General features: G+C 47.9%; 1 protein-coding gene across 3 annotated transcripts; it reads right to left on the bottom strand.

Moving 5' to 3' along the window:
• Nucleotides 1–568: 568 nt before the first annotated feature.
• NME6 (NME/NM23 nucleoside diphosphate kinase 6) lies at nt 569–7609 on the bottom strand. 3 transcript variants are annotated; one of them, XM_060162047.1, is made up of 6 exons: nt 6860–6984; nt 4789–4885; nt 3671–3773; nt 3087–3126; nt 2505–2665; nt 569–2231 (listed from the first exon to the last, which is right to left on the bottom strand). In XM_060162047.1, exons 1-6 carry the CDS (start codon nt 6898–6900, stop codon nt 2065–2067), a joined length of 609 nt encoding a protein of 202 aa, XP_060018030.1. In that variant the 5' UTR covers nt 6901–6984; the 3' UTR covers nt 569–2064. The 3 variants fall into 3 exon arrangements, with proteins under 3 accessions (XP_060018030.1, XP_060018031.1, XP_060018032.1); XM_060162048.1 differs by lacking the exons at nt 4789–4885; nt 6860–6984 and adding an exon at nt 7553–7609 and having other exon boundaries at nt 3087–3189; XM_060162049.1 differs by lacking the exons at nt 4789–4885; nt 6860–6984 and adding an exon at nt 7553–7604.
• Nucleotides 7610–8587: the final 978 nt, after the last annotated feature.

Below are 8587 nucleotides of genomic sequence, written 5' to 3'. Positions count from 1 at the left end.
CAATCTCCATGCTGCCATACTTAGGGGGTACTTTAAGGGCTTCATTATTCTGGACTTCTCAACAGCATTCAACATTGCTTCATTATCTAAACACTCTTTTCTCTTGACTTTCCTGATCCACACACCCTCGGTTTTTTCCTTCCTTCTCTGGCTATTTCTTCATCTCCTTTGTTGGCTTGTGCAAGTATTTGTTTTCATAAGTTCTATATAAATTCAAGGCTCCTCACTACTTTCAGTTTGTAGATTGTCATGATAATGGCCCCCAATGATTCATACCTCCCACTGTCCATGCCCTATGTGTGGACTCTGGGCTTGGCCATGTGACTTGGCCTTTGTCAATGGGATATCAGCAAACATGACACAAGCAGAAGCGTGATGAGCTTGTGAATGGGGGCCTGCTCTCTTGGAACCTTGAAACAACCATGCTATGAAGCAGCTCAGGATGAAAGACCACATTGGACCCAAATGCTGAATGCAGCCATGTGAGTGAGTCCCAGTGAGCCCAGCAGAATCACCCAGCCAATCCACAGACACATAAGAATGAATCGTTGTTATTGTTGTTGTTTTTTAATATTTATTTATTTATTTATTTTTGGCTGTGTCAGGTCTTAGTTGTGGCACATGGGATCTTTCACTGCAGCACGCGGGCTCTTTGTTATAGCTCATGGGCTTCTCTCTAGTTGTGGTGCGTGGGCTCTGTAGTTGTGGAGCGCGGGCTCCAGAGCACGTGGGCTCTGTAGTTTGTGGCACGTGGCCTCTCTAGTTGTGGCGCATGGGCTCAGTAGTTGGGGTGTGCGGGCTTAATTGCTGCATGGCATGTGGGATCTTAGTTTCCCGACCAGGGACCGAACCCATCTCCCCTGCATTGGAAGGCGGATTCTTAACCACTGGACCACCAGTGACGTCTCTAAGTCATTGTTTTAAGCCACAAAATCTTGAGGTGATTTGTCATGCAGCAATAGATAACTGTCATCCTCAGCTACAGCAGAGACATGGCTAGCTTTAGTGGCTTTGTGCAAATCAGAAAAAAAAGTGAGTCATAACAATATGCCTCTACTGGGCAGACATACTTTTGTTCAAATGAAAGGTGCCCCTTCTTCCAGGATGCAGCCCTGTGCCAGGTGCACAGCATGGATTTGAGCCCACAGTCAGCTCCGTCACTGGGTGCCTCATGCACTACATAAGCTGCACACTGTGTGTGAACCTCCTGGGAGATTTCTTCACGATTCTCCCTTTTTTTTTTTAATTAATCTATTTTATTTATTTATTTTTGGCTGCGTTGGGTCTTCGTTGCTGTGCGCAGGCTTTCTCTAGTTGCAGCGAGCGGGGGCTACTCTTCGTTGCAGTGCACAGGCTTCTCATTGTGGTGGCTTCATCTTAGAGCACAGGCTCTAGGCGCGTGGGCTTCAGTAGTTGTGGCATGTGGGCTCAGTAGTTGTGGCTCGCGGGCTCTAGAGCACAGGCTCAGTAATTGTGGCGCACGGGCTTAGTTGCTCTGCAGCATGTGGGATCTTCCCGCACCAGGGCTCGAACCTGTGTCCCCTGCGTTGGCAGGCGGATTCTTAACCACTGCGCTACTAGGCAAGTCCCACAATTCTCTCTTTACTTAGCATAGACCAGAAACTTGACTTCAGGACAGATTTAATTATTCCAGTTAGGGATAGAGAGACAGTACATAGAGTAGTGCTCCCAGCCTGCAGGATTCAGTAGAATACTGACTTTTATTAAGGAAAATAGACCAAATGTTGCTAATACAGTCACTGCATTTTTCAGGCAAGTCAGTTAGGCAAGCCCCTCCTTGAAAAAAGATGAACAGTTCTCAGAAAAAAAGGAGCCATCATTCCTCTGAACCACCCATGAACATTCCAGAGAAGAGGTAGATAGAGAGTTAGATTCTAGAAGAGGTAGCAGTGAGGAGCTAGGCTCTTATGCAGGTGGCGGTGCCCAGCAGAGATGGCACAATGAGCCCCAGGCCTCCCTGGTCCTAGGAGAATGCTCTGGACCAGAGCTCTGCGAGAAAAGGCTGGGCAACGCCATCACTCTTCACAGACCAACAGGCCTGCGTCAGGTTGGCCCTGGGCCTCCTGTTCCAGCTGCAAAGTGGATGCCTCCCTCTGGATTGTAGCGCACAGGGCCACAGCGCAACTGGGGCTCCTCTTCCTCATACCAGCGCTGTTCACTGAAGTCGGGAAAGAAGGCTGCGATCTCTCTACTGGCTGAAACCACAGAGTCTGTAAGGGGAGGTAAAAAAGAGAAGGGGTTCTCATAGGGAGTTTAGGATGGAGGCAAGAGGCAAGCATAATCAGGTTCAGAAACCAGAGCCTATACTTCTCCTGCCCCTAAGTCCTGGGGCCGCATCTGCTGAGGTGGCCACAAAGGGCCAGAAACACAACTGGGAAGAAAGCTCACTGAGGGACCTGGCTCTCAACCCCACCATATGCCTGCCCACCAACCTCAAACCAGCTTCACTTATTAAATACAGTGGACACAGGAGGCAGACTCACCTGAGCCATGGGTTGTATTACGGGTGTCAGTGAGGCCGAAACTCCCACGAATTGAATCTGGAGCCACGTGGCGTGCTCGAAACACTCTGGTGGGTCCCATCACTGTCCTCCAGAGCTGGATGGCATCCTTGTGGGCGAGGATGTAGGCTCGGATTGGCCCACTGTGAATAAATGGAGCACACGTCAGGAATCTGGCTATCGGGTCCAGGAGGGCATACCATGAGTAGAGCACAAATAAAGGCACACTGGACATCCTGAGAGTCTCCTTGCCTTTCTAGTTGAGTGCCAATACTGCTTCAAATAAAAGGTGATGGAAGGCCACTGCGGATGATCAAGAAAGGCCACAGGGATCAGAAGAGTTGCTAGGCAGCATTCAACAATACTCTTCTACAGCCCCTGGAGCAGTTAACTACCATGGGACAAGTGGCCACAAGGTCAGTGTTGGCCCAAGCCCATGTTTCTTCAGACACTTGACACTGGTTACAAGTTTAAAGAGTGGCAAATAAAATTAACAAATCTATTTAGGGGGCAGGGGAAATAAGTCTCAGTGGATGAAGATGTTATAACCAAAATGAGAAATACCTGGCCATGAACTCCACCAGCCGCTGATAGAAAAAATGCCCTGCAAAGAGAGTACCTTCATCAAGACACTGGTGCCAAGAGAACTTTTTATACTTCTGACTCCCTATTTGGAATGATAAAAACTGTTTTAGAGAAAAGAACAAGGACCTTGGCGTCTGACATACCTGGGTCTGAATCCAGGCTCTCCAACTTGCAACCTGTGTAGTTTCGGGTAAATCATTAACTTCCCTAATTTAGTTTTCTAATTTGTGTGCTGGGGACATAACAATACCTACTTCATGGGGTTGCTGGGGAATTAAAAGAAATCATGAGCCTTTGGACAATGTCTGACAGAGTAAATTGGTAACTAGTGATAGTATCAGGACATAAAACTAAGTTACTTGTTGGGACCATGACGTAGAACCCTCCTAGAAAACATTTAAAAAATACTGATAATCATGAAAAGTTTGTGTATAAACCAAGATTTTAGAAGACTGGCTGCAATTTTACGGTTCGTAGGTCAGAGAGAGCCTGACATTGTGTGGCCAGGTAAAATCTCTCTTGTGATAGAGAAGCCTCCCACTCAAGAGGACTGTTGGTCCTACCTTCATGCTCTTGGTAAAACTTCTGGCAATCTTCCTTTCTCCACAGAAGTTCTCTCATTCGTACAATAAGGAACTTGTTGCTCAGAATCTGCTGATGAACAGCCTGGATAAACACCACCCCAAAGATAAAAGTCAGTCAAAGGGACCATTTGAGTGAATGGGAGACCCAGGCAGACCAAAAGAACCCTGAGGACCCTTCAGAGCCTAGGACTTGAGGGTCTGTCCCATTGGTGGGTCAAAAGAAAAGAGACGCCCTGTTGCTGTCTTGAAGATGGAGTGAGCCATGTGATGAGGAATGTGAGTGGACTCTAAAAATGGTAGGCCCCACCTGAAGGCCGGCAAGGACATGGGGGTCTATCTCAGTCCTATAACCACAGAAACCAAATTCTGCCAACCTGAATGAGTATCAAAGTGGATTCTTCCCCAGACCCTTTAGATAAGGGCCCAGTCAGCCGATACCTGGAATTTGGCTTGTGAAACTCTAAGGAGAGAACCCAGCCCTCAGCCAAACCTACTGGACCTCTAAATTCTAGAACTGTGAGATAATGAGTGTTGTTTTAAGCTGCTAAGTTTGTGGTAATTTGTTACACATTAGTAGAGAACTAATATACGTACATTGTCTTGAGGTTTGGTTTTTATTATTGTATTGGATCCTTTTTTATATTTTATATCTGTCCCAATTCTCCAATAGATTTTTAATGTATATTTATTTTTGGCTGTGTTGGGTCTTCGTTTCTGTGTGAGGGCTTTCTCTAGTTGTGGCAAGCGGGGGCCACTCACTAATTGCGGCCTCTCTTGTTGCGGAGCACAGGCTCCAGACACGCAGGCTCAGTAGTTGTGGCTCACGGGCCCAGTTGCTCCGCGGCATGTGGGATCTTCCTGGACCAGGGCTCGAACCCGTGTCCCCTGCATTGGCAGGCAGATTCTCAACCACTGCGCCACCAGGGAAGCCCTCCAGTAGATTTTTAATCTCCTTATGGTCAGAGTCATGGCTTCTACCTTTGCCTCCACACCATCTAGCACAGGACTGTGTTGTCAGTCTTCGCAAATGGCCCTATGGCACCTGAAACAAAAGCAATGCCTCCGACATACAGTAGAGTCTTAGGACTTGTTCTTACCTCCAGAATCAGTGGGTGAGCAACTGCATCAGGCTTGATCAGAGCCAGAGTAAGCTGGAGAGCCTGAGGGCTCCGTAATATCGAGGTCATCTCCCTCCTGCCATCAGAGAGTCAGATAAGAGACCCGTCAGTGCTGCACTCCCCACCCTTCCTATTCTGGAGCCGAGCAGTTTTGCAAGTCAACCAGGGCTCTCACTCTTACACTGATAAAGCACCCGACAGTTACTTAGTATTTAATTTGCCCATTTGGGTTCATGGAGCTGAGGGAAGGGAGTGGTAGAGGGGCCATTCAAGTTGCCCAGTGGAGCACATAATCTGGTTAGTGCAACTGTAAACCTGCGAAAGAGTGACCCATTCAGAAGTTCAAGTTTAAACACGACCTGTCTCTGGCGATACTCCTGTCCCTTCCTTTCTTTTGTGTTTTACTGAGGATTTACAATTTACATTCCTAAAGAGCAGCCACAAGGGTACAATAACTGTTCCCACAGTGCCCTCCCATCAATTATAGAATTTGAAGATTGGATGGACAAGAATTGGGATCTTGCCAGGATACACCCCAAAAAGTCTGTTGTATACATACCATTTCTTACCTAATCTTACAGATAAGTCAGGATCTATCACGCCCAAATCAAACCCTTTAATACACTCAGCTGTCCTCAATGGCAGGGTTTGCAGACATGCAACTCCAAGGTCAAAGACAAGTTGTAATCATTTTGTATCTGAAGCAGCTAAAACTGCCTGGCACAAAGGTGCTTAATCAATTTTATTGACTAAATGAACCTATACAGTCTTATTCTATTCATCTTCAGAGAAAAGAACAAGACACTTTCTAGTGTCTAATCATGATGGTGTAAGAGCTTAATAAATAATTGTGAAGATGATATAAAGAACATAAAAGTATTTTATAAACTGGACTAAGAAAACTTGAGATCTCTTCCAACTTTGAAATTCTATTTACATGTAAGAAATTGATCATCTCTGCAGGACTAAGGTGTCAAAGATTATCTGGTGGAACCCCTAAATTTGCCCACAAATACAGAGAAGGCTTCCATGAACACACAGGGACAGAGTCTGGACAACTGTCTCTTTATTCTTAGCCCAAAAGTAGCCTGACAATCACATTAAAAGCAGTGCTAGGGGGCTTCCCTGGTGGCGCAGTGGTTGAGAGTCCGCCTGCCGATGCAGGGGACACGGGTTCGTGCCCCGGTCCGGGAAGATCCCACATTCCGCGGAGCGGCTAGGCCCGTGAGCCATGGCCGCTGAGCCTGTGCATCCGGAGCCTGTGCTCCGCAATGGGAGGGGCCACAACAGTGAGAGGCCCGTGTACCGCAAAGAAAAAAAAAAAAAAGCAGTGCTAGGGTCTGGCCCAAACGGAGAAACTGTGCCAAGGTCTCTCCTATTCATGTCCCTTCTACAGCATTCAGCTTGATGCTCTACTCAATCCACAAAGCTAAGCACAGTCTAACCAGTACAAGATCAGCCAACCCAGTTTCCCTAACATCCCAGGTGGTGAGTAACCCAAAAGCGAGCAGAACCTTTGCCATATATCTAGGGAGCGACACCCTTGGCACCTCCCCTTCCTCACCCTCCATATCCATGATATCACTGAGTTCTGGCAATTTTACCTAGCCAGTGTATCTCAAATCCGTACAATTCTCTCCTTAACTGCCACCACCACAGTCCAAGACATCATCAGCCCCCTCTGGACTTCTGCAACAGCCTCTTCAGTGGTCTCCCCGTTTCTACTCTTGCTACCCTCTACAATCTGTTCTCCACATAGCAGCCACAGTGAACTAAAAATGCAAATCTAGTCATATCATTTCCCTCCTTAACCCTTCAAAGTGTACCCTGCTTTTATGATAAAACCCCAAAGCCTTATCATGTCCTACTAGGCTTTGCATGATCTTATCCCTGCATACCTCTCTAGCCTCATCTGGAACTCCACACTCCTTAACTTGCTTTTGCTCCAGCCTCACGGGCCTTACAGCTCCAAGACATTCTGGCCTGACAGCCTTTGCCTGAGAAGTTTTCACAGTCCAGAAAGTGCTTCCTCTGGTTACCTCCTACTCACCCACTAGATCTTAGTTCACTTCCCCTGTTATACATTCTCATGGCTCCTTTCACGTTTTCTTCAGTTAGCTCTTCCCAACCAGAAGGTCAGCTCTATGAAAGCAGGGATCTGTTTCGCTCACCATCGTATCCTCTGTACTTATGCAGAGTGCCTAGCACATAGATGGTTCTCAACAGTATTTGCTGAATGAATCAATGAATGAATCTGATTCAGCTATTCCAAGACCAGAATGCTAGGGGCTATCCAGCGGAGGACATGGTTCCTTTCTTAATGCCAGCTAAGTTATGCCTGTCTTGGACCTTGGTTTACAACAAATGTTAACAGGTCGAGAAACTTGCTCAACATAAAAGTCACTCGATTAGAGAATTATAAATTTTAGAAATTGCCTGGGCGTTTGCCCCCACAACAGAGGCGCCTATTCTGCTTCCTGGAAGGCGCCAGTCATGCCTCTGATCCTCCCAAGCGTGTCGGAGACCTGCAACCCGTCAACTCGGCTTTCTGCTTCCAACACCTGAAGCCCCGCCCCCCAGACTCACAGCCTCAGCTCTAGATACCGCCCTCTTCCCCACCCTGCTCTTCCATTTCTCTGGGCCTGCCGCTGCGCGACCCAGGCCCCTTGTACCGAGACCTAAGGCCACGCTAGATTCTGAGCTATTCGGAGCCCCAGTGTGCTGGAGTTCGGGTCCGAGTCACCTGATCCTCCCGCCGCGCAGGCCGGCCACCAGGCACTGCGATAGCTAGCCTTCGGTACAAGCGGGGTCCTTCAGGCATTCGGCCGGGCAGCCTGCCTCAGGGTCCTTGCCCGGTGAGGCGGAGTGCCCCCCAATCCAGGAGGCCCTGCAGCAGGAAGGCCCGCCTTCTGGTGGCCCTTGCGTCTCTCCCGCACTTGGTCCGAGCCTGGCTCGGGCGCCCCCAGGCGGAAGGGAGGGCCAGGCCTGTGGCCCTGCTCCGGGAGGTGGCTCAGAGAGGACAGGATGGGCGTTTCAAGGTGGCAGCCCGGTAGAGAACATGCGCGCCAGCGGGGCCGCCGGAGTGGGCCTGGCCCCACTCGATCTCTCTTTTATTCTTTGTCTGGGGTAGTGCCTGGCACATGGTTGGTGCCCAGTATTTGTCGGAGGGACGCGGGAGACAAAAAACTTGTGTGCGCTGAATCGCAAGTTCAGAGGCAGCCATTGAATCCTCTTGCACTGTTGGTGGGAATGTAAATTGATACATCCACTATGGAGAGCAGCATGGAGGTTCCTTAAAAAACTCAAAATAGAACCACCATACGACCCAGCAATCCCACTACTGGGCATATAGCCTGAGAAAACCATAATTCAAAAAGAGTCATGTACCAAAATGTTCATTGCAACTCTGTTTACAATAGCCAGGACATGGAAGCAACCTAAGTGTCCATCAACAGATGAACGGATAAAGAAGATGTGGCACATATATACAATGGAATATTACTCAACCATAAAAAGAAACAAAATTGAGTTATTTGTAGTGAGATGGATGGACCTAGAGTCTGTCATACAGAATGAAGTTAAGTCAGAAAGAGAAAAACAAATACTGTATGCTAACACATATATATAGAATCCCCCCCCAAAAAAATGGTCATGAAGAACCTAGGGGCAAGACGAGAATAAAGACGCAGACCTACTAGAAAATGGATTTGAGGATACGGGGAGGGGGAATGGTAAGCTGGGACAAAGTGAGAGAGTGGCATGGACATATATACACTAC

Source organism: Lagenorhynchus albirostris, chromosome 10 (genome assembly GCF_949774975.1).
Source record: "Lagenorhynchus albirostris chromosome 10, mLagAlb1.1, whole genome shotgun sequence".
NCBI lineage: Eukaryota > Metazoa > Chordata > Mammalia > Artiodactyla > Delphinidae > Lagenorhynchus > Lagenorhynchus albirostris.
Note: the sequence above shows the minus strand (reverse complement) of the source record. Positions and strands in the feature narration are given on the sequence as shown.

Bases quoted from the DNA above. Each gene is read 5' to 3' on its own strand.
- NME6 (XM_060162047.1), bottom strand. From the start codon at position 6,900: ATGAGAATGTATAACAGGGGAAGTGAACTAAGATCTAGTGG. The intron at 3,774-4,788 runs GTAAGAACAAGT...GTGTTTATCCAG, and splicing joins CTCACCCACTGATTCTGGAG to GCTGTTCATCAGCAGATTCT. The intron at 3,127-3,670 runs GTAGGACCAACA...CTCTCTTTGCAG, and splicing joins GTTTTACCAAGAGCATGAAG to GGCATTTTTTCTATCAGCGG.